Source organism: Euphorbia lathyris, chromosome 1 (assembly GCF_963576675.1).
Source record: "Euphorbia lathyris chromosome 1, ddEupLath1.1, whole genome shotgun sequence".
Classification (NCBI taxonomy): Eukaryota; Viridiplantae; Streptophyta; class Magnoliopsida; order Malpighiales; family Euphorbiaceae; genus Euphorbia; species Euphorbia lathyris.
The window spans coordinates 73244361-73269452 of NC_088910.1; the positions used below are offsets into that span (position 1 = coordinate 73244361).

At 39.7% G+C, this 25092-nt stretch overlaps 1 protein-coding gene and 1 non-coding gene across 3 annotated transcripts; both read right to left on the bottom strand.

Moving 5' to 3' along the window:
- Window positions 1-3096: 3096 nt before the first annotated feature.
- Window positions 3097-8024, bottom strand: LOC136202013 (2-hydroxyacyl-CoA lyase). 2 transcript variants are annotated; one of them, XM_065992457.1, is made up of 3 exons: window positions 6182-8024; window positions 3850-4165; window positions 3097-3300 (listed from the first exon to the last, which is right to left on the bottom strand). In XM_065992457.1, exons 1-2 carry the CDS (start codon window positions 7598-7600, stop codon window positions 3851-3853), a joined length of 1734 nt encoding a protein of 577 aa, XP_065848529.1. In that variant the 5' UTR covers window positions 7601-8024; the 3' UTR covers window positions 3097-3300; window position 3850. The 2 variants fall into 2 exon arrangements, with proteins under 2 accessions (XP_065848529.1, XP_065848519.1); XM_065992447.1 differs by lacking the exon at window positions 3097-3300 and having other exon boundaries at window positions 3532-4165; window positions 6182-8023.
- Window positions 8025-24500: 16476 nt separating this feature from the next.
- LOC136216147 (small nucleolar RNA R71) lies at window positions 24501-24607 on the bottom strand. The gene has a single exon (XR_010683140.1). It is a non-coding gene; the product is annotated as a small nucleolar RNA R71 (small nucleolar RNA).
- Window positions 24608-25092: the final 485 nt, after the last annotated feature.

The window sequence follows — 25092 nt, forward strand, 5'->3', positions numbered from 1 at the left end:
GAACTATATTAGCAAGCTCCAAAGGGCCGATGGGGTATGGATTTCGGATGAAGAGGGATGGGTCAGATAGCTCAAGCTTATTTTACTGACATCTTCTCTAGCAGTAACAGTGATTGGCAGGATGTGGTGGCTCTGGTTACTCCGCGGGTCTCCCCAAATGACAATGCTATGTTATTGGCACCTTTCACTAAAGAGGAATTTAGGAAAGCTTTATTCGAAATGCATCCAGAGAAGGCACTTGGGCCTGATGGTTTCAATCCGGGCTTCTTTCAGCAGTTTTGGGATCTGATTGGGGATGAGTTCTTTGAAGCGGGGAATTCTTGGCTCACCCAAGGTATGTTTCCTCTTGGGCTTAATCACACCATTATTTCTTTAATACCTAAATGCGAGAGCCCCAGGGACATGAAAGACTTTAGACCTATTGCTCTCTGCAATGTGTGTGCTACCATCCATCATCTCTGATACTCAATCTGCTTTTATCAAGGGGCGTTCAATACATGACAATGTGTTGATTGCATTTGAAATTATTCACAGTCTTAATCGTAATGTTGCTAAGAAGAGTGGTCACGTGGCTTTAAAAGTGGATATGAGTAAGGCCTATGATAGGGTTGACTGGAATTATTTGCGGGAAATCATGCTGAAGTTGGGTTTTGCAGAAAGATGGGTCAGTTTGATTATGTTGTGTGTCTCGTCGGTTCAGTACATGGTAAAAGTCAATAATCAGTTAGTGGGACCAATCTCCCCAAAGAGAGGTCTCAGACAGGGTGATCCATTGTCCCCTTACCTTTTCCTGATCTGTGTGGAGGGTCTCTCTACACTACTGTCACATGTTGAAGCTCGTGGTCTTATTCATGGTTGCCGAGTTTCTAGGGGGGCACCCTCCATCACCCATCTACTATTTGCTGATGACGCATTCCTATTTTTTCAGGCTGACATCTCCGAAGCACGAATGATTAAGCAAATCTTAGCTTCTTATGAAAGAGCTTCAGGGCAAGCTGTCAATTTCGCAAAGTCTGGGATTATGAGTAGTAGAAATGTGGCTTCTGAACTCATGCAAGGTGTTTCTCATATCCTGCAGGTCTCTAATCCCATTAATACGGGCAAGTATCTTGGGCTTCCATCTCTTGTAGGCAGGAAGAAGACTGCAATTTTTTGCCACCTCAGAGCTCGTCTTTGGCAGCGTCTTCAATAGTGGAAAGGGAGACCTTTGTCCAAGGCTGGCAAGGCAACTCTTATTCGGACTGCGGGACAAGCTATTCCAGTGTATTTTATGAGTGTTTTTTTGATGCCGGCATCTACTGCGGATGAATTGCAGAAAATGCTTAACTCATTTTGGTGGGGAAATAAGAGGTCAGGTGTGCGCGGGTTAAATTGGATGTCGTGGGATCGTATGTGTGTTCCGAAAATGTTTGGTGGCCTTAACTTCCGAAATTTTACTGCCTTCAACTTGGCAATGTTGGAAAAACAAGGGTGGCGTCTGATTAATGATCACACTTCTCTTGCCAGCAGGGTCTTCAAAGCTAAATACTATCCTAAAGGGGATTTTTTTAGTGCTTCGTTGGGTCACTCTCCTAGCTATATTTGGCGGAGTATTTGGAGTTCTCAACTTGTCATTAAGGAAGGAATTGGATGGAAATTGGGGGATGGCTGCTCAATCAATGTCTGGAATGACAAATGGCTTCGTGATAATTCGAACCATATGGTTCTTACCCCTAAGATCGACGGGCTTAAAAGACTAAAAGTCTGTGATCTTTTCATCCCAAACACAGTGGAATGGGATTTGGAGCTTTTGGAGGATCTGTTTGTAGGTCGTGATATTAGAGAGATGGAGCAACTATCTTCTCGCAGAACTAATCGACCGGATACGGTTATCTGGCATCCTGACGCGAAAGGTATTTATTCAGTTAAGAGTGCCTACCGTCTCGCCGCGAGTTTGGAGGGTTCTGAGAGGCACCATGTAGATGGTGAGTGGAAATGTTTGTGGGAGGCGTCGATTCCGTTGAAAGTGCGTTACTTTTGTTGGAGGTTAGGTCGAAGCTGCATCCCTGCTTAAGTCTCTCTGCAGAATAGAGGTATCCCAATTGATAGTTGTTGTGTTGTGTGTCAAGGGTCGTGGGAAGACGTGTGGCACTTGTTCATTGAATGCGAAGTTGCACAAGAAGTTTGGCGATTATCTCAGCTTGATGTTCTTGTTCGGGAAGCGGCAGTGGGGGCTGATAATCTCCAGCATGTTATCTCAAAAATTATCTCAGATTGTTCGACACGCACCAGGGATAAGTTTCTGATGCTGCTCTGGAGCCTTTGGCGTGCTCGTAATGATTGCCTATGGAATCAAGTCTCACCTTGCCCCTCCAGTATTGTCTTCACGGCTCAATCCGTGTTATTCGATTGACTTCAGGCTCAGATTTCTCGAGGATCCACGAGTAGAAATGAAGTGTCGCGGACTAGTATATCAGCTCGCTGTAGAGATTGGCACCCCCCACCTGCTGGGTTTTTATCCTGCTGTATTGATACAGCGTTCTTTACAACTGATAGCAGGGCGGGCATCGGGGCAGTTCTGCGCAATTCCCAGGGTTGGTTCATCAGCAACCAAAATGCTGCAATTGGTTACTGTCCACCAGTTAGAGAAGGGGAGGCCACTGCTCTGCTCGACGCGTTAGAATGGGCCGGTGAACAAGCACTCACCAATGTGATATTTGAATCTGATTCGTTACAGGTTGTTCAAGCCGTGAATTCTAACGAATCCAACAACTCGGAGTTTGGGGATTTGATATCCCGCTACCGAGCTTTACTACATATAAATGACTCCTTCTCAGTCAGGTTTATTCGAAGACAAGTTAATGGCTTAGCCCATGCCATGGCTAGGGCATCCCGTTTTTCTTCTTGTCCTTCTGTTTTCACTAGTATTCCGAACTTCTTTACAAATGTAATGTTACAATTCTGTCCATCTTCGGACCACTAATCTAAGACTTGCCTTCTTAAATAAAAAAAAAAAAAAAAAATTAGTAATGCAAACAAAACATATCAAGTTTGAAATTGCATTGTATAACCAATTAGGATAGATTCAGGAAACTAAATCAAATCAAAGACTCCAGCACTTGAATTAAACTTTCAACAATACATTTAATACATTGTCACTTCTTCATGCCACCAACAAAGAAATCATCAATTTGGCATTTGCACTGCCAATTTTGTCCTAACAGCCGACATAGTGGAGGGAGAGAATTTGTGTCTTTGACACGACTTGATTTCACAGTTTTATATGATGGTTCATATTAGCCGACCCGAATCATTTCGGAACTACAAATAGCCAATTTTTCTGTCAATACCAATCCAAAATGACAAAAGCCCACCAACCATACACTAACATGTGTCAAATTGTGGACTAAAATGACACCTCAAATTCATCTATGACCAGATCATTTTGCAAGACAAGTTTCGGGGGCCAAAATCAGGTCATATCAATTACTCAATACAGATTTTTTTTTTCAGACGATATTTCTCAAAAAATAATATTCTCTCCCACCAATCTGCAAAATAACTTTATAATCCACTAATCACATAAAAATAAGAAATTACCAATCTAAAACTAACATGACTGGTTTTTTAAAATTCATCTATCTGGCCTGTGTGACAATGTCAAAATATAACAATTTTTCACTCAATCATCTATGAATCTTTAATTATTACTCAAATTTTTTTTTTTTTTTTTTTTGTAGATTACACTACTTTTATTTAAGATAATCCAACAAACAACTATACTCCAACCAACAAATAATAATCTAAAGTTATTTGTTACATGAAATTGAAATTTAGATAAACTTCAACTAAGAGACAGGTGTACTTTACCTTAGTTCTTATGCTGCAACCTCCCACTCTCTGAACCAGCATAAGGATCAATTTTGACATTTATTACAGTTGGCTCTCGTGCAGAAAAGGATTCAGAAAGGGCAGACTCGAGCTCCTCAGGAGTCCCAACCAGATACCCTTTGCCTCCAAAAGCTTCAATTAGAATGTGATATGCAGCACCAGGGACAAAAGAAGTGGGTGCTGGATCCTCTTTAAAAGGCCCTGTTATTTCCTCAGGGCTCCTCCGGTCACCTCCGTAAACGCCCCCATTATTAAAAACTATCACAATCACTGGCAATTTGTATCTTACCAATGTCTGCAAATAATTTCATAACACTTAGAACACATCCCCATAAGCATGATCAAAAGAGTGACATCAAAATGATAAGCAAGTAGAAAACTGTGACATCCAAATAACAAAGTTCATTATCACAAATTAAAGATGTAGCTTGAAATATTGACGAGACAATTCATACATAATAATAACAACAAAAGCTAGGTCTGCACAACACGCTCCAAATTTCTGAACATTCTACCAGACTTCTCAACCAATAATGGCTTTAAGGAAATTTAAGAAGACATCAACGTGAGAAGAAGAAGAAGATAGAATTTTCTGCAAATTATTTATCATTCTAAGCTGAACGGCAGCTTTTTACATCTATGATAAATTTTGCTAAAATATTCAAGCTAAGAGTGATCCAAATCCTCAAATAGAGAAATACATATTTAAGTAAGCTGCCAAGAACAACTAATCTATATGAGTTTAACCTTAGCTGTAATAACTCGGGCGGAATCATCAGTCTATCTAAGAGGTTAAATATTACAGTCAAAGCCACATAGTTATAAATAGACAATATACGCCAGAAGGATAATTACTGTATAGCTATGAAGAACCGATGCGGGTACGCATATGGGTACGGGTAAGCGTACCGGTACGGCAAACAGCATTTTTGAAAAATATGAGACACGGGTACAGTGGGGATATGCCAAATATATATATATATATATTTATATATATAAAACCATAAATAACACTCATAATAACTAATAAATCATTAATTCATAAAAAAGAACATTTAATATTTCAAACTATTTAAACTAACAAGTCTAAAGACTATTCTAAGATATTTTCATGATCTTCATCAACAAGCATTTAACAATGATTAGCTTTTAGTTTTTTTTTTTTTTTTTTTTTTTTTTGCAAATAAAAGGGAGGAGGGTGTTGGCTGGTTTGATTAATTATTTAAATTAGAGATTTATATATTATTTTTTTTATATTAACCCCTATTTTTGTAAAGTTATTTAAAAAAACCCCTAAATTTTACCTAATTAACTCTGAAACCTATCCCCAAAGTATCACTGTGTATCCCTATTATCCCCATAATTAAAAGAAAAAAGAAAAAAGCGGATACTTGTTTTGCCGTATCCCCGCATATCCCGTATGTATCCCCGCGTATCCGTATCCCTGGAGTATCTGATACGCATTAGAAGTATCAGTGCTTCATAGCTGTATAGCAATCAGATTGTTTTCATGTGTTATTATCACCTACCAGACCGCTTGAAGCTCTACTCTGTTTACATTAAACATGCAAACAATTCATTGAGATGTACAACTAAATTGGGAAGTTTAGAAGAGAACAATATTAAATAATACTAGCTTGTAAAGGGTGAAACACTAAGTGAAAACAGAATCATGCTCCGCACTGTTACCTAAGTAATCACCCCAAGTGTAGCGAAAAGAAATTAATTTACATAGAAAACACCATCAAAACCCCATGACTTTCAAGAACTTCTTTCCATACTAATGACATGATCAATGTCGAGTAATGTTGTTGTAATCACCTCTAAATCTCATCAGCAGAAAGTATTACGTGTATCACTTAGATTCACCAAAGTTAATTACTTTATCATATTCCCTTTACCTCAAACAAGTTCGCCTTAAACACTTAATGGTTCTAGTTGTCAAATTACATTCTTAGAATTGAAAGCTTAAGTCCAAAGTAAAAGGATCCAAGTACACGATAAGATTCGGTCATGCCTCCTATTAGAATTTAAAAATATGATTAAAAGCCATGCATTTCCAAGTAATCTTAATTACAGATCATTAATACTAAAACATTCAATTGGCTTAAATTGTTGATTGATAATCCCATAATATTGTATCTTTATATAACTGGTAAAACAGAAGTTTTCTAATCAACAAGCACAAGAATTTTAGCTTAAAGAAATGTTGTGTTGTCTCCTAAAAACCATGGGTTTCTTTCCAGCTAGAAAAAAAATCAGATGCAGTTCCTTCAAAAATAATATTTAGAAAAACTAAACAAAACAATACCTCAACTTCCATAGCACTAAACCCGAATCCAGAATCTCCTTCAACTGCAACAACAAGCCTATCAGGCTCAGCTATGGCAGCAGCAATGCAATACCCCAACCCAACACCCATTGTCCCCCAAGTCCCAGCATCCAACCTAGTCCTAGGCTCAGTCTGAACCAAAACAGCTCTCCCAATATCCATTGTATTAGCTCCCTCTGAAACCAATATAGGCGCAGGGCTCCCTACTCCCAAAATAGCATCCCTGATAATCCTCATTGGCGTAAAGTAATTAAACGGCACCACATCCTTTGCCAACTGAGCCTCCATCCTTGACACATTCTCTTTTGCTTTCTTTGAAATGGACTCCACCCACGGATGACTCTTTGCAAAACAGAAAGGATCGTCTTTGATCTCCCTATTGATCAATTCCAACATTGTTTTTGCATTTCCAACTAAACCCAAATGTGGTTTCCTTAGCTCAATCTCATCCTTACAAACATCCACCAATATGAACTTAACATCCTTAGACCATTTGGGAGGCTCCCCAAAATGCAACAGCCAATTAAGTCTAGCCCCAACCACAATTGCAACATCACATTTACCAATAGCAAGTGACCTAGCAGCACTGGCCGCAAGCTCATGGGTATCAGGCAACAATCCTTTTCCCATTGGGGTGGGCAAAAACGGAATTCCAGTGCTTTCCACCAGCTTCTTCAGTTCATTCTCTGCTCTCGCATAGGCTGCTCCTTTTCCAAACACAATGAGAGGCCTCTCTGCTCTTCTAAGCAATTCAACGGCAGCTTCAATTTCTGAGCTTCTAACCTCAGTACCATTTGTACTGGATTTCAAATCAGCACAATTGACGGCAGCAGTTAATAAAGTATCTGCTTCAGATTCTGTCAAGGTTTGATGCAAAACATCGGTTGGAAGATCCAAATAGCATCCGGAGGGTCGGCCAGAAACAGCCCGATCAAGAACTTGAACAACACAACTAGGTATTTCCTTGATATCTGTAGCTTTGACAGAAAACTTGGAGAATGGTTTGACAGCCTCAATCTGATCAAGCTCTTGAAAGTCTCCCCGACCAGCATCCTTTTGGTCACAAGACCCTGAAATCAAGACCATCGGCCAAGTATTGATCATGGCGTTAGACAACCCAGCAAGCCCATGTACACAACCGGGACCCGAGACAGTGAGAAGCAACCCCGGTTTGCCAGTTAGGTATCCATAGGCGGAGGCAGCATAGCCAGCGGACTGCTCGTTATGAAAGGCCAAGAAACGGATTCCGAGAGATACAGCACGGTTAGCCAGGGAAGTGACTGGGATACCTACCACACCAAACATATGGGTGACGCCACAAAGAGCGAGGGCTTTGGCGGCGATGACGTTGCCGTCGATCAGGGTTTGGGGGGAATTTTGGACAACGGATTCCGCCATGAATCGAAATGAGATTGGAGGAGAAAGGGGAATCAATTTGGAAATCAGAATTGAGAAATAGAAATTCGATTAATTTGGAGGGAGTGATTGAGTATATAGATGTAATAATATCTTGAAAATTGAATTGGATTGAATTGAATGGAATCGAATGGATGCAGTGGGTGGCGAAGAAGGTGATTGCTGTGCACCAATTTCAATTCTGCAACTTTCTCTTGATTGTTTTCTTTCTTCTTCTCTTTCTGAATTTGTTTAGTCGCATGAGCCAGCCAGAAGGAGTAGATGCATGCAGTAGCAGCATCATCTTTAATTAAAAAAGTAACATGTTTTTATCTAGCACAGTTTAATTCATGAACTTGTAAAATCATAATTTTTATTACCGAAATATCCATAAAATAAAATTGAAATATCCTCTTCTTATCCTTGTCTCCTCTTGCAAATACCAATTTTGTGATGAATTGGTGTTTATATCTATGGGATAGTTAATGAATAATGGTATCGTAAGTGGGGAATGAGAATGAGATGAGATCAAGGATCAAATGTTTTAGGGAAATTTTCGTATAAATTCCCATTTAAAAAAATTTCTATAATTATATCAAATCTTAATTTTGATTTATGTCAAATTATGGGTCTATGATATATGTCTAGGGTTTAGGATATATGAATTAGAGTTTAAATTTTTTAAATTATGATGTAAAAACATACTTTCTTTGTTATATATGGAAAATAATGATATATTCAAAATTAGGTAAAGGCTATGCTTACTTTGTTTTTAACAAAGTAAGCTTTATTTTGTGATATTCATGTAACTAACCTAATGTTTTATAAAGTGTTAGGGGTTCGTTTGGTTTATCTACTGTTTGTTGTTTGTTGTTACGGTTTGCTGTTTGCTTTTGAAAGCAGAGTTTTTTGTAAAAAACTACTTTTCAAGTGTAAAATGCAAATATGAGGTCCACTAAATAAACACCAAAAACTCTTTATTTTGAAAATGAAAAGACAAATAGAAGTATGAAAATGAGCAACGAAACACCCCTTTAATATCAGAAATTTGCTTGTTCACTCTTGTCAATATTAGTAAAACCACGATGAGATCAAATAATTAATAATGGATCCTTTATGTTTTACAATCTAGTCTCTCCTTGTTTTAGTTTTGAATTCCACTTATCGGAAGAGCATATGCAAAGTCATTAAATACAACACTCTTCTTTTAACGTGCAACATAATCTTTAAAAATACCTTCAAATTTCTAAGTTTTTTTACTTGGAAAGCCTATTATTCATTTCTCAAGATGAAGTTGTTATCATTCATTCGGGGCTACAACCCCGTCTAACCGTAAAGTGAGTGAGAGAAAAAAGGGATATTGTAGGACTGGTAATTATAAGGTTACTAATTGGCTACAAAAATAAATATTGATGAGACGTTAGGGTTAAACAGTGTTCTGCCTTCATGCACATCCTGTCTATAATGGGAGCAGTCACTATACACTATGATGATCAAGTTACTAATCAAGTAAGAGAAAAAGTATGTTTAAAGTAAAGAAAAAATATGTCGAATACTAGAGAGAGAAAATGGACCCCTTACAGTAGGGTAAGATGCCCATATTTATAGGTCTTAAGTTGGGAATTAGAAAGACATTACTTCCCTTAGCTTACCTCAAACTGCGGAGCCTCAGTTGGATCCAAGGGCGATTACGGAGGGCACTTTGGCACGCCCCTAGGTCTATTTATACCTAGGTGGCCCAATTGATATGTTGTCAATGGGCTTGAGGCTCAAATGCTCCATCAAAAGTCCCCTCCCCCCAATCGTTTGAGGGTGACGGGTCTTCAATTCTTATGTCGTCTTTGTTTTTTTTAAGGTTGCAATTGCGAGATGTTTAAGTTTTAGACACGTTTCTTGTGCGCATGGAGTAGATGTTGGCAGTTTCTCAGTGCACTTCTCTGGAAATGTGTCTTATGCATGCCAGAGGTAATAATGATTTCTTCAAACATGCTCGCTCCTTTTTTGAAGCATCTGTCTTTAGTGAATAGCAGTTTAAATGAAGTTGAGCGTCGTTTGGTCTTCTATGCTCTATTATAAATATGCCATTTATTTGAGTCTGTTTGTTTCTTTCGCTTTTTTTTTTAAGTTTGAGCTCCTTGCTTATCAACCTTGTTCTTCGTTTTTGGAAGGTGGTGTGATTTCCATTTTTCTGGTGGACCTTTTGAGAGCTGCTTATGTCGTTTCTGGGAATAATTTTGAAGGCGGTTCTAAGGTCAATTTCGTTCTCCTTCTTCTCCATTTTACTTTTGTGAGTTGTTGTTTTTCTTCATGTTCGTTATCTTGGGTGTTCTCCTTCTCTTCAATTTGGAACTCTTCAAAGTTTGGGGTAAATATAGTATGTCCGTCGGGGAGCCATCTACTTATCTGAGTCCTCGAGTTTAGGGAGAGTTGCATTCACGTGATCAGGTTTGTACCGAATAGACTAGGTTGTTTCTAGGGACAGTAGTGTTGGTCCCTTATAACGTTACAAGTATAGTTCCAAGGGGGGGTTAGGAACTATTTAAACTTTTTCTAACTTAGGGCAGACTTCTTTTCTTAAGAGAAAAGGTTTTAACAGGGGCGCTGAGTAAACAGCAAGATACTGGCTTAGTCAACTGGTGACTAGGTCAGTTTCTTAACTTGAGTCAGGATATAGCACTTAGAGTCTATTCCTGAGCTCCGATGTTCGATGCGCACAACTCAGCTTGACCTTTTTACTTGGTCAGTTTTTGGTTATTTAAGCAAGCAATATATATGAGGAGTTTAAGGTAAGAAATGCGTTACTCAGCAGATTTATCCAGGTTCGACTTCTAAGCCTACGTCCTATCCCCGGAACACGTTCCGAGCTTTCGAATCCTCTACTAAGCTCTTTAAAGGTAGAGCCTCAAACCTTTTACAATCTTAGCAACTGAGTATAACAAGAGTACCTTCCTCTATACCTCTACTCAATCCTAATCTCTCGCTGAGTACTATAACCGGGTACTTAGCCTCTCCTTTCTAATCTCTAGAAATGATAAGTGTTTGTCCTAAACAATGATTGCTAAGACACCTTAGATGATTGAATAATCACTCTAGACTTTTACACAAAAGATATGAAATTTAGTGTAAGATAGCTTTGCTTTTTGCTTGCAGAACTTGCGTAGAAATTTGGTCAGCGTAATGGCTTGATCAAGTTCTGTGTAGAATGAAGCTTCTGATGGCACTATTTATAGAGACGTCTGGACATCGGTCATTTCGAATTTCGAAATAACCGTTGGAGGGAAACGGCTTCCTGTCGTTGTCATCCTGACTTGCTCAGAGCTCTCGGCCAATCAGATTTGAGTATCTTCTGTCCTCGGTCAGCTTTTGGTCAGCTCGGCAGAGTGTCTCTCCATTTATGGTAATGTCAACTAGACAGCATACTGTGTCGTCTGAACTTTACCCAAAGTGGAAACACTTTGTCTGGAAGTTTTCCTTAGCCAGCTGCTGTCTTGTACGCTTTGTCGAATTGACTCAGCAGCTTCGTTCCGAAGTTGTTCCCTGAAGGTCTTCTAGATCCTTCTTCCGCTGAGTTGCATTTTGTCCATAACGACAACGTTTTGACATTCGCGGGCCGAGTTGTCTTAAATCGTTTGACTTGGGTTTTGACTCTTGTATTGGGCTTGGGCCTTTTGATCCTTATGTCTTATAAGCAATTTTTAACTCAACATTGAACAAACACATTAGTAGAATAAATCAAAGCATTTAAACTTAGTGTGTTTAGAATATGTTTTTAATTATACTTAAACAATTTTGTCAAATCAAAATTATGTGGAAAGGTGTTTCAACAAACTCCCCCATTTTGATGTTGGCAAAACTATTCAGCGAAGAACTCAGTATTGAGCTCCCCCATGATAGTTGACCTAATATAACTTAGCAAACTCCCCCGTAAGGGTTGAGCTACTGACTTAGTTTTACTCTAAACATTTGAAGGTTTAATCGAGTAAGTCTAAGGTTAGTTTATAGATATAGGTCAGCTCATGGAACATATTCTATTTTACTCAGTGTTTAAGCGGAAGTTATAGCATTCAGAGAGCACTGAGTAATTTGTTGTTCAATGAGTTTTATAAGACAATATTATATAAGCATATAAGTCAATTTCAAACATGTTATCAGCATTGGGTTCAATCAATAAATTTTATAAGCATTAAACATAGCTGATTCAATTGAAGATACATAATGACATAATACACAGCATCGTATAAAAATAATTCATAACTCATGGTTTGAACAGAAGATGCAAGTATTGATATTTAATATAGGTAGTCAGCGTTTACAAACAAAAGTGAAAGACAGGCATAGAGACTACATACTTAGCCTAAACTGAGCTAGCCTATATCTATTTATTTCTCTTCTGTTTGGACTGACTAGACTCATGCTGTGTTCTCGCTTGTTCTTTCTCCCCCGTTTTGTCAGCATCGGGAGGAGGAATCCTAAAGGCGTCGGTTAAGACGGCTCTGGTCAGTTCTGTGGATAGCGCTTTAAGTCTATCGGCGCTTTCATTGACACCATCAAAGATAGCCACTCCATTATCTGAGACCTCGGAGGGTATATTAAGTTCAGCAGCACTGATCATGCTGACTGTGAAGGCTTGAGATTTGCCTATCCAGGTAAGTGCATCGGTCAGACCAGCAACGACTTGATGGAATATCTTGAGTAATGAGGTGTCATAGTATTGACGCTGAACATTGCTGTGACGTATGTGGTTGAAGGTTTGTCTGGTGATAGACAGCATTTCATTTTGCTTCATAGCGTCAGTATCCATCTCTTGCTTGTTCAGATTCAGCAATCGAACGGCCTCACCAATTTGCTCCACTGAGCACTGAGAATAGGAGACCATTTGCTCGTTGGTTTTGATTTGCTCGGTGTGAAGCTGAGCAAAGAGCATTTTAACTTCATCAAAAGTAGCATAGCGTGTGTTCGCAGCTGACAAAGTCTGAACTTGTTCTTGAAGAGCGTTGAGATGTTGAACTGTTGTCAGCTGGATCTCAGCCAGCTTTGCGATGGAATCCTGCTTAGCTTGCTGTGCTTGAAAGGTAATGATGAGACTCAGCAAGTCCTTGAATCCCTTAACTTCGTTGAGAAGCTGAGTTACTTGGGAGAGCTGAGTAGGCTCAATAGTAGAAGACCCAGCAGCAGGAAGAGTAGTTTGTTGAAGGTCTTTGATCAATGTCTGCACTGAGTCGATGATTTGTTTACCGGATTCAGTGACATTTATGTAGCTTTGAGAGCCTTCATTAAGTTGTCCAGTGACATCAGTATGACCGGTTGGAAGAGGATTAAGTGGTATGACCTAGTCAGTGACTAGAGTTGTGTTTTCAATCTGCACTTGGTTAGATTGGGAAAGAGTTTGATCAGTAGAGATGTTGAGTGGAGAGGAAGTAATCCGGATGCTGTCGGTGCTAACTGAGACAAGAATGTTCTGAGTCATCACAATGCTTGGATTGACAGCATCAACGGGAATGGATTCCACTTGACTCGTAGAATTTGCGAAAGCATTCAAGTCGGCATGTTCCTTTAGTGAAGAAACAGAGGCTTGCTTTTCTAAAGAGGCCGGTGGAGTAGAGGATGGTTGCTTTCTGAAAAATTTCAGCTTAAGTGCAGAAGGGTCCTTGGTTGGCTTCTGAATATCAAAGTCGGGAAGGGTTGGTTGTTGAATAGGAATGTCACTGACTGTCTTCTGACTTGCCTTAACCAATCTTCTTCTGCAAGGAGGAGGGTCAGCTTGAATAGACTCTCTTGAGTGAGATGGAGAAGTTTCTTCTTGATCAGCTTCTTGATCAGCATTAAGCTGGTCAGCTTGTTTTTGTACTTGATCAACATTGTGTTGGTCATGTTCTTGTTCTTCTCCAGCAGCCAACTCAGTATTGGCTTGCTCAGCTTCAATCTCACTAGCTGTCTCCTCGGAGTCAGCTTCATTACTATTTTCTTCTCCCTATTCCTTATCTTCTTCATCCTCCCCATCCAATTCTTCCTCAACTTGTGCAATGAACTGATCGTCCAGATGCACCTCATCTTCTTGATGCTCAGCTACAGTTCCTAGACACTGTGTGTAGTGAGAGTCACCAGGAACAATGACGTCAGTAGGGATTGCGTCAATTGGAGTCAGTGAAGAAGACTTCTGCTTCTTTTGAAGTTGCTCATCAGCATCTTGTCTTTCCTCAATTTCAGGCTCATCTTGCCTGCTCCTTTTCTCAGCTGACTTAGGTCTCTCCTGACCTGGTTCAGCAGCTGACTTAGGCTTCTTGGCCTGAGGCTCAGCCTTCTTTGAAGGAGTTCCAGCAGCTTTTCTCTTACGGGCAGCTGGAGCCTTTGTCCTTCTTCTTTGCTGGGGAGCTGTTCCCTCAGCTTGTTGTTCACCAGCAGCAGCGGCTTTTGCTTTCTTTAGGAGCTGATTGAATTTTAACGCCCTCAGCGACGCAGCTGTGATCTCAGATCCTCTAGCTTTAACTTCATCAGTCAGGTCTATTTGATGATCAATGAGGATCCTGGTGATGAGCGAGCCCAGCCTGAGAGTTCCAGTGCTCCTCAGGAACCCAGCAATTAGGAATACTGGCATGTTGATCGGCTTGTATGTCAGCATATGCCATATGAAGCATTGCTCAAAGTTCGTTGCTGAGGTGGTGTAGTTGATCTTAGGATAAATGAAGTAGGTCAGCAGATAGTGAGCCATCTTTTGGTGCTGACCCATAGAGGAACTGGAGACTTCTCCTGAGTGGCCTTCAGGTTTACAGAAGGTGACTTCGTACCCAGTACCGTCATGATCTCCAGATCTTCTCAGCATTGCTTCTTCATTTTTCAACTTCAGCAAATTCGCCAAATAGGTGGGATCGTTTTCCCCCTTACTACTGTTGCTAGATAGTCCTGGTTATCATCAGCGACTTGGAGGTTCTTGTAGAATTCCCTTACTAGGTCAGGATAGGTGTGATCCCTAATAGAGAACAGCTCGGTCCATCCATTTTGCGATATCCATTCGCAGAAGGGTTGCTCGGAAGTCACGAAGGACTCAGAGACCCATCGTGAGAAGTCCACTTTCCATTCGCTAATGTTATAAAAAACCTTGGTATAGGTTCTGATTTTGGTCGGTTTTCCTTTGGAGGAGGTAGCTTGCCCAGTTTTTCCTTTACTCGGCGTAGTGACCTTGGTAGTTTCAGGCACAGAAGTTTGCCTGGAGGGTTCATCGGAGCTGGCCTTAGGGTGACCGGCACCGGAGATGTTGACGGAAACTTTAGTCATAGTTTCAGAACAAGTTTGGGAAGCTTTGAGAGTTTTTAGAGAGAAAGCTTTGCCTTAGAATTCGGTAGGTGTAAAGAAGATAAAGAATGGGGATTTACCTATTATTTATAGCGGTGAAGAGTGGATCTTATCGAATCCATGTGTCAGTTTTGCCTTGGGATTGTCAACCGACAAAGATCCTAGCTTTTATGACACATTCGGCGCATACGTCATCCTAGGTGGCTATTCGCATGCTTTTGCATTTAATGCAACAGATCTATCACTCAGCGTTTAGAATACTAAGCGTTTTGGATTTTGAGTGGTCAGTAGTATATGAAAGGATGATTTCTCAGTTTAAGGTTACTACTCGGTGTGCATATTGACTCAGTATTAATGTGTTTTGTGTTAAGTACTCAGCATAACAATCACTCAGCATGCATTTGCATAAATCATTCAGCAAGGTAATTCACTCAGTATAAATTTACATTTTAGAACAGGAATTTACTGAAGAGGATTAAACATACCAATGGCTTCTCTCAGTATGCTGAACTGTTCACGAGCCAGTGGCTTTGTGAAGATATCCGCAAGCTGCTCATCCGTTGGGACGTAGGTCAGCTTTATCTCACCTTTGAGTACATGGTCTCTAATGAAGTGATGCCTTATGCTGGCATGCTTCATTCTGCTGTGTTGAATTGGGTTCTTTGATAGATCAATTGCACTTTTGTTGTCGCATTTGACCTCAATTGTCTTTGTTTGAACACCATAGTCTTCAAGTTGTTGCTTAATCCATAGGACTTGAGCAACACAGTGACCAGCAGCAATGTACTCAGCTTCAGTGGTAGACAAGGCTACTGACGCCTGCTTCTTACTGAACCAAGATACAAGACAGCTTCCTAAGAAATGACATCCTCCAGAGGTGCTTTTTCGTTCTAGCTTGTCTCGACCATAGTCAGTGTCAGTGGATCCAACGAGTGTAAAGCCATGAGTGTTGGGATACCATAAACCTGCGTTCACTGAGCTTTGCAAATATCTAAGGATTCTTTTTACAGCTATGTAATGAGATTCCTTAGGGTTAGATTGATATCTAGCACAGTAGCATACTGAGAACTGAATGTCCGGTCTACTGGCTGTTAAGTAAAGTAGAGAGCCTATCATACCTCGATACAATTTGCTGTCTACTGACTTACCATTCTCGTCAGCACAGAGGACAGTGTCAGTGCCCATAGGAGTGGATATTGGCTTGAAATTTTCCAAGTCATATTTCTTTAATATCTCCTTGGCATATTTAGCTTGACTGATGAAGATGCCATTCTTTCCTTGTTTTATTTGAAGTCCGATGAAGAAGTTGAGTTCTCCCATCATCGACATTTCAAACTCAGTCTGCATTTGTTTGCTAAATTCCTTGCACATTGATTCGTTAGTTGCACCAAATATTATATCATCAACATAAATTTGAGCCAGCAGGGTATCTTCACCCTTTCTCTTAATGAATAAGGTTGTATCAGCTTTGCCTCTGACATAATTTCTAGTCAGCAGGAAACTGGTCAGCCTCTCATACCAATCACGTGGTGCTTGCTTGAGGCCGTACAGAGCCTTTTTGAGTTTATAAACGTGGTTTGGGAATTTTGGATCCTCAAACCCTGGAGGTTGATTAACATAAACTTCCTCGTTTATAACTCCATTAAGAAATGCACTCTTAACATCCATTTGGAATAATTTAAAGTTCATGTAAGATGCATATGCACATAAGATCCTAATAGCTTCTAGCCTTGCCACTGGGGCAAAGGTCTCACCGTAGTCAATACCTTCTTACTGACTGTAGCCCTGAGCTACAAGCCTTGCTTTGTTCCTGACTACGTTTCCTTGCTCATCCTGCTTGTTTCAGAAGACCCATCTTGTTCCAATGGTCTTCTGACTCCTTGGATGTGGCACTAGCTCCCATACATCGTTTCTTCTGAATTGGTCAAGTTCCTCTTGCATTGCGCTCATCCAGAATTCATCTTCCTCAGCATCAGCGAAGTTCTTAGGTTCTGAACTGAGACGAAGGCTACATTGCTGAGATACCTCTTGAGTTGATTCTTCGTCATCAGGGTATTCCCAGCAGAATCAAGGATTGCACTCTCGGAGTGCCCTCTTAGAATCCTTATCTCTTTAGGTAGGTTGATGTCTTGTGCTGTCTGTGTTTCAACAATCTCTGCAGAAGTAGACTGGTCAGTGAAAACAATCTTAGGTTCACTCTTACTCTTGGTCAGCCTTTTAGTGAATGACTCAGTAGCTGGTTCTTGGTCAGCGGTTGCTGAGTGTGGATCATCCTCGGTCAGTGGCTGGTATCTACCTGCAGGGTTAGTCTCGTCGAACTCAACATGTACTGACTCTTCTAAAGTTTGAGTTCGTTTATTGAAAACTCTGTATGCTTTGCTGTTTGTTGAGTAGCCTAAAAAGATAGCCTCGTCAGCTTTTGAGTCAAATTTGCTAAGCTATCTTTGGTATTCAAAATAAAACATTTACAGCTAAAGGCACGAAAGTATCCAATGTTGGGCTTTCATCCTTTCCAAAGTTCATAGGGGGTTTTCTTTAATATAGGTCTAACTAGAGCCCTATTAAGAATATAGCACGCTGTGTTAACAGCCTCTCCCCAAAAATACTTTGAAAGCCTATGCTCATCCAGCATTGTCCTGGCTATTTCAACCAGAGTTCTGTTCTTCCTTTCAACAACCCCATTTTGTTGAGGTGTTCTAGGAGCAGAGAAATTGTGGTCAATGCCGCTGGCTTCACAGAATTCAACAAACTTTTGGTTTTTGAATTCTCCACCATTATCACTTCGGATGTGAGCCAATTTTAGGTCTTTATCATTTTCAAGTTTTCTAACCAAATTTGAAAATGTCTCAAAGGTCTCATCTTTACTACTCAGCAAGATGACCCAAGTGTACCGAGAGAAGTCATCTACAATGACCAAGGAAAATCTTCTTCCACCCAGACTCAGCGGCTGGACTGGACCGAAGAGATCCAAGTGTAGTAATTCTAACGGACGCTTAGTTGAGACAATGTTTTTGCTATGAAAAGATTGTTTGGTTTGTTTTCCAGCTTGGCAAGCGTGGCATAATTGATCTTTTTCAAATCTAAGTTCAGGCAGTCCCTCAACCAATTGCTTTCTTGCTAATTTGGCCAGGAGGTCCATGCTTACATGACCAAGTCTCCTGTGCCATAGCCAGGAATTTTCTTCCTTTGAAACTAAGCATACAGTTTTTGAAAACTTTTTCTCTAAGTCTAGCATAAAGACATTATCAATCCGAGGGGCAGTTAAAATTAACTCATTTGTTTTACCCTCGTATATTTTACATCCAGTAGCATCAAATATAACTTTTCTCCCATTATCACATAGCTGAGCTACGCTGAGTAAGTTATATTTGAGTCCGATGACTAGGGAGACTGACTCAATAGTAGGATTACCTCCGATGGTTCCTGACCCTACTATCTTACCCTTTTTGTTGTCTCCAAAACTTACGCTTCCTCCTCGTTTACGCTCAAATGTGATGAACTGAGTTTCATCACCAGTCATGTGCCTCGAGCATGCGCTGTCAATATACCACATCTTTGACTTCTCAGCACACCTCAGGCTTACCTGCATTGTAACTAGTTACTTTTAGGTACCCAATTCTTTTTGGGTCCTTGCTTGTTAGGTTCAACAGGTAAAGCATCATATTTTATTTTATGGCGGCATACATGGACAGTATGGCCATTCTTTCCACAGAAGTCACAGCTGACCTTCTATTTAGGTTGTCTCACTGACTGGTCAGCACCATAGTGTTGAGCATGCCAGCACACCTTTGTGGTGTGACCTTTCTTCCCACAGAAGTCACACTGGACATTCCGCTGGGGATTCCATCTCTGCTGAGTACCTTGATACTGAGTTCTCAGAGGAATGTTTCTTTTATTTGGAACCTTTAATTGGTTCTGGATAGTTGTGACGTCCTTTCTCAGTTTCTTTGAAACTGATTGGAATTCAGAGACAGACTCATGTATGATCTTCATGTTATCATGCAAAGTTGAGTTGTCCTGAAGAAGGTATCTGAGGTCACTCAGCTTGACCTCTTCAACCTCGTCACAACGCCTGCTGAGTGCTCTAATTTTCTTATTACACTTTTTGACAAGTGTATAGAGATCACTCAGGGTATTACCCATTTTGTTTCTGAGCTGGGAAAGTGGTATTACCTCATTTAATTGCTCCTCATCGTCAGATGCAACGGAGGAGACAGCATGCTCAGAGACGCACGGCTCAGCAAGTTCGTCAGCCATGAAGCATATCTTCGCTGACTCGGTGGCCTCAGCTTCTGTTGATGAAGACTCATCACTGTCGCTCCATGTAGCCACCATGGGGCAGCTTGACTTTATATGGCCAGTTTGATGACATTCAAAGCATGTAATGGGATTTGAGTTGTCTTTCTTGTATTTGCTGTCGCTGGACTCAGCTTTATACTTATCAAACTTTCTGTAAGGCTTCTTGGAGTATTTGTCATTTTTCCTGAACAGCCTTTTCATCTTCCTTGTGAACATAGCCATCTCTTCATCATCTGTTGAGCTCCCATCAGTGGAGTCAGCTTTCATGACAAGAGATTTCTGCTTCTTGTCTTCAGACTTTTCCTTCACCTCGAAGTTTTTCATTGATATCTCATGGGTCAGCAACGAGCCGATGAGTTCGTCATATTTGTAGGTGGTTAAGTCCTGAGCTTCCTCAATAGCGGTCTTCTTTGCTTGCTAGTCTTTAGGAAGACTCCTGAGTATCTTTTTGACTTGTTCTTCCTCAGTGAAGATCTTCCCAAGTCTCTTGAGCTCATTTATGATGTTGGTAAACCTTGCATTCATGTCAGATATGCCCTTATCATTGTTCATCTCGAACAGCTCATACAATCTCATCTGCTGGTTCACCTTGGACTCCTTTACTTTATTTGTTCCTTCGTAGGTGACCTCCAGCTTCTTCCAGATCTCTTGCGCCGACTCACAACCTGAAATTTTATTATATTCTGCAGCATCGAGCGCACAGTGAAGCATATTAATAGCCGAAGCGTGATTTTGAAGCTTCTTGAGATCATCCTCTGTCCATTTGGCCTCAGCTTTTACAACTGTTTGGCCAGCCACAACTTCGACAGGTACAAATGGGCCTTGGACTATGGATAGCCAGGCACTCATGTTTGTAGCCTGAATGAAATTTTTCATCCTATTCTTCCAGAAGGTATAGTTAGACCCGAAGAATAGGGGAGGCCGAGTAATGGACAGCCCCTCAGGTAAGATCTGAGTTGTTTGGTTTCCTGGGAGAAACCGAGTGCTGTTTTCGCCCATAGTGGGGATCAGCTCAAGGTGGTTAAACCTTTTACAGTGAGCTTTTAAGCTCTGATACCACTTGTTGGTCCCTTATAACGTTACAAGTATAGTTCCAAGGGGGGGGGGGGTTAGGAACTATTTAAACTTTTTCTAACTTAGGGCAGACTTTTTTTCTTAAGAGAAAAGGTTTTAACAGCGGCGCTGAGTAAACAGCAAGATACTGGCTTAGTCAACTGGTGACTAGGTCAGTTTCTTAACTTGAGTCGGGATATAGCACTTATAGTCTATTCCTGAGCTCCGATGTTCGATGCGCACAACTCAGCTTGACCTCTTTACTTGGTCAGTTTTTGGTTATTTAAGCAAGCAATATATATAAGGAGTTTAAGGTGAGAAATGCGTTACTCAGCAGATTTATCCAGGTTCGGCTTCTAAGCCTACGTCCTGTCCCCGGAACACGTTCTGAGCTTTCGAATCCTCTACTGAGCTCTTTAAAGGTAGAGCCTCAAACCTTTTACAATCTTAGCAACTGAGTATAACAAGAGTACCTTCCTCTATACCTCTACTCAATCCTAATCTCTCGCTGAGTACTATAACCGAGTACTCAGCCTCTCCTTTCTAATCTCTAGAAATGATAAGTGTTTGTCCTAAACAATGATTGCTAAGACACCTTAGATGATTGAATAATCACTCTAGACTTTTACACAAAAGATATGAAATTTAGTGTAAGAATTCTTGTGTTTAAATCTCCATCGTTCTTTCAATCTCCATCTCGTATATTGAGTGAATCCCCCAAAGCGAGCTTTGCTTTTTGCTTGCAGAACTTGCGTAGAAATTTGGTCAGCGTAATGGCTTGATCAAGTTCTGTGTAGAATGAAGCTTCTGATGGCACTATTTATAGAGACGTCTGGACATCGGTCATTTCGAATTTCGAAATAACCGTTGGAGGGAAACGGCTTCCTGTCGTTGTCATCCAGACTTGCTCAGAGCTCTCGGCCAATCAGATTTGAGTATCTTCTGTCCTCGGTCAGCTTTTGATCAGCTCGGCAGAGTGTCTCTCCATTTATGGTAATGTCAACTAGACAGCATACTGTGTCGTCTGAACTTTACCCAAAGTGGAAACACTTTGTCTGGAAGTTTTCCTTAGCCAGCTGCTGTCTTGTACGTTTTGTCGAATTGACTCAGCAGCTTCGTTCCGAAGTTGTTCCCTGAAGGTCTTCTAGATCCTTCTTCCTCTGAGTTGCGTTTTGTCCATAACGACAACGTTTTGACATTCGCGGGCTGAGTTGTCTTGAATCGTTTGACTTGGATTTTGACTCTTGTATTGGGCTTGGGCCTTTTAATCCTTATGTCTTATAAGCAATTTTTAACTCAACATTGAACAAACACATTAGTAGAATAAATCAAAGCATTTAAACTTAGTGTGTTTAGAATATGTTTTTAATTATACTTAAACAATTTTGTCAAATCAAAATTATGTGGAAAGGTGTTTCAACAAGTAGTAGATTCTAGTGTTCCTTCGACTTCAAGTGTGATTGTAAATAAAAAAGAAGAAGAAGGCAAAGCTGAAACCACTAACAACACTGTTAAAACCCAATTTTAATGAAGTTTTTATTATGACAAAGATTACAATCAAGGAATTAGATGCCTCAAGTAATTAAAATTCAGAACAATATATGTCCTTATGTACTAATAAATTTTTTTTAAGGATTAAAAAATTGTACAAGGCATATTAGGCTACTTCCAAGCAAAAAGGCTTTTAGTCAAATAAAAGTCCAGTCGAAAGCAAGTCCATATCCAGAAGCAGAAGTAAGCCTAGTCCAAAGTCAGAAGAAGACAACAACAATGGCTTCTTAAATAGGTTGCCCATTTTGGATAAAACGTGGAGGATAGAAAACTTTGTCAGGTTACCCATCTCTATCTCTCTTATCACCAAAATGGAAACGCTCAGCCTGCAGCTTGCTGATGAGAGCCGAACTGGTAGTGAATATGCGCTCGAGTCGATCCCCACTACAACAGCTCTGCAACTAATGGGTAAGTGTACCCCATCGTATTTAGTAATAAATCTGGTTAAGTCCAAGTATCGAATCCACGGCATTTATACCCACAAGTATTAAACTACTCGGTTCTTGTTAAGCCCAAAATATACCTAAAATATCATATATAAACACGTTAAATTTACATTGAAATCGTGCTAATTATATTCATTTGGAATACTTTTACGTCTTTATTTACTTCTTTGATACAAGGTACTTAATTATTTGGTTAAATCCAAATATGAGCCAAAACGGAGCTAAAATGGAGGAAAAACCTAAAAAACGTACCAAGAATGCATATCAGTCAGAAGAACGCTCAAGGAGGACAAGAAGCAGTCGAGAGACGGAGAGACAAGTCCTTGTCGCGACTGAGATTTTCATAATCTCAGTCGCGACTTACGAAAGGTGTCACGGAAAAAGATGCAATTTCAACTCGCCCCTAAATCTCAGTCGCGACAGCGAAGCATTCTGCACATATTTCACATGTTTTAATCCGAGAAACGCGTCTGTTCGTTTGGATAAAAGCGACCCTTCACCAACGGACACGACCCATCATTTACAACCCTTCAACAACTATAAATAAGTGATCCATTTCAAAAATTAAAGTTGTTGGTTAAGTTAGATAAGTTAGAGAAGAGAGTTATTATGTTGAGTTTCTCATTCAGAAAAGAATCAGAAAGTTAGATTTCATTTCTGTAAACAAACTTGATGTACACAAGTTGTTATTAGATTAGTTATAAACACAGTATTAGTTTAGTTTCTAAGGTAGATCAGAGACAAGTTTTCATTCTGGTAGTGGACTGACCAGTCTCTATTCCGAAGATTCAGCGAGAAGAATTAACGGCTGAAGCGTATAGGGTCTGACAAACCTACGAAGTTTGAGGGAAAGATTGACAACCCGGATCTCAAAGTTTTCGTCGCAATGCTCTCCATGTTTCTACTTCTCTGTTAACTTGTGAAGATTCACATTTCATTAATGATATATTTATTTTATTCAATACATTCTTTCTGTTGTTATTTTGATATTGTTCTGACAAAATGATTTTCAAAATGATAAATTGGTGTTTTTATTAAAACGTTCTATTTCATCTTATTCATATAAAAACTTTGTTGAACACTTGACAGATTACGTTTTTATGGATGATATGATCGTTGATCGCGGCTTATCAGATATAAAATACTAATTTGATTAAGGTAGAAATCTGCTCCGAACCAGAGAGATTTCTACGGTTCAAAGCCATTTAATTGAATAAATTCCTATATTATTACATGTCCATAATCTTTCCAAAGTTGAAGTTGTTTTCTTTGCTTTATGAAAATAAGTTTTATACCTTCTATTTATTCCAATTACGGAAGTATCTGTCTTGTAATCAAAATCTCAAGACAGAATTGTTCTCTAAACTCAATATAATATTCTTATCTAATCCTAATTTACCCAAACCAATTCAATCAATTAAACGAATTTCTTTTATTAAAACTAAACACGTGATTAAAACTGAATTAAATAAAGTTTTAGTTAAAAAGCGTTCCCTGTGGGTTCGATATCTTTTATTACTACAAGCGTATACCGTGCACTTGCGGAAATCGCTCAACAAGTTTTTGGCGCCGTTGCCGGGGAACGCTAAAATTTTTGACAAAATTTTAAATTTTTTGTGTTTTATTTCGAATGTAGGTTTAAACATACTTATTTTAACTTTTATAATTTAATAATTTTCATTTACTAATTTATTTATTTTTTTCGAATTCTGTTTTGTAGGTAGTTTCGGTTCGTGCAAGATTTCAGGTTCATGCGCAGTTCTCGAAGTTCAGGCATTATACCAGACCCTATAGACCCAGAAATTGAGAAAACCATTAGGAAGAACAAGAAAAACAAGAAAAACAAAAATAAGACTCCGGTAAAAACATATACCGAGCTAGAAAAAATGGCAGACCCACCAACACTTATGGATTACGCTAGGCCAGGTGTGGCCGGTGTGACCAATAGTATCGTTAGACCCAGAATCACCGCAAACCAATTTGAAATTAAGCCAGCTTTGCTTAATATGTTGCAAAATAATGTAACATTTTACGGGTTACCTAACGAAAATCCTAACACCCATTTAACAAATTTCCTTGAAATTTGTGACACTTTTAAAATCCCAGATGTGACTACAGAAGCAATCAAACTTCGCCTCTTTCCTTTCACTTTGAAGGATAGAGCCAAAGAATGGTTAACTTCTATGCCAGCCGCAACTTTTGCCACTTGGGAACAATTAGCCCAAGCATTTTTATCAAAATATTTTCCTTTAGCAAAAACCGCAAGAGTCATAAAAGAGTTAACATCTTTTTCTCAAAATGATAATGAGACTCTTTATGAAACTTGGGAACATTTTAAAGAACTTCAACGTTTATGCCCACACCACCAATTACCCGCTGAACTTTTAATGCAAACATTTTACAATGGACTAAATCCTACAACTAGGGGTTCATTAGATGCTATGTCGGGAGGGCTATTTATGAAGAAAACATCAGCCCAAGCGAGAGAGCTTTTGGAGGAAATGGCAATCAACAGCAGTATGTGGCCCGCGGAACGTGGACATATACCGGTAGCAAAACCATCATCCTCAACCAGACCATCAGTTAAAGGTATAGTTGAACTTGATCCAGTCGCGATGCTACAAGCCCAATTTTCTGCTTTATTGCACAAAATTGACAAGTTTATGGCACCACGCGATACCAATGGTAATCCAATCCAAACGGATGTGGATTACGAAAACATGAGTGAGGTAAAACAGGTAAATTTTGTCCAAGGGCAAAACCAAACTAATAATTCTTATTCTAATACTTATAATTCTGGATGGAGGAATCATCCTAACTTTAACTGGAAAGATAACAATAACAATAATGCAAGTG

Excerpts from the sequence above, each read along its gene's own strand:
- LOC136202013 (XM_065992457.1), bottom strand. The coding sequence starts at position 7,600 with ATGGCGGAATCCGTTGTCCAAAATTCCCCCCAAACCCTGATCGACGGC. Across the intron at positions 4,166-6,181 it reads TTAGTGCTATGGAAGTTGAG|ACATTGGTAAGATACAAATT; the intron begins GTATTGTTTTGT and ends AATTATTTGCAG.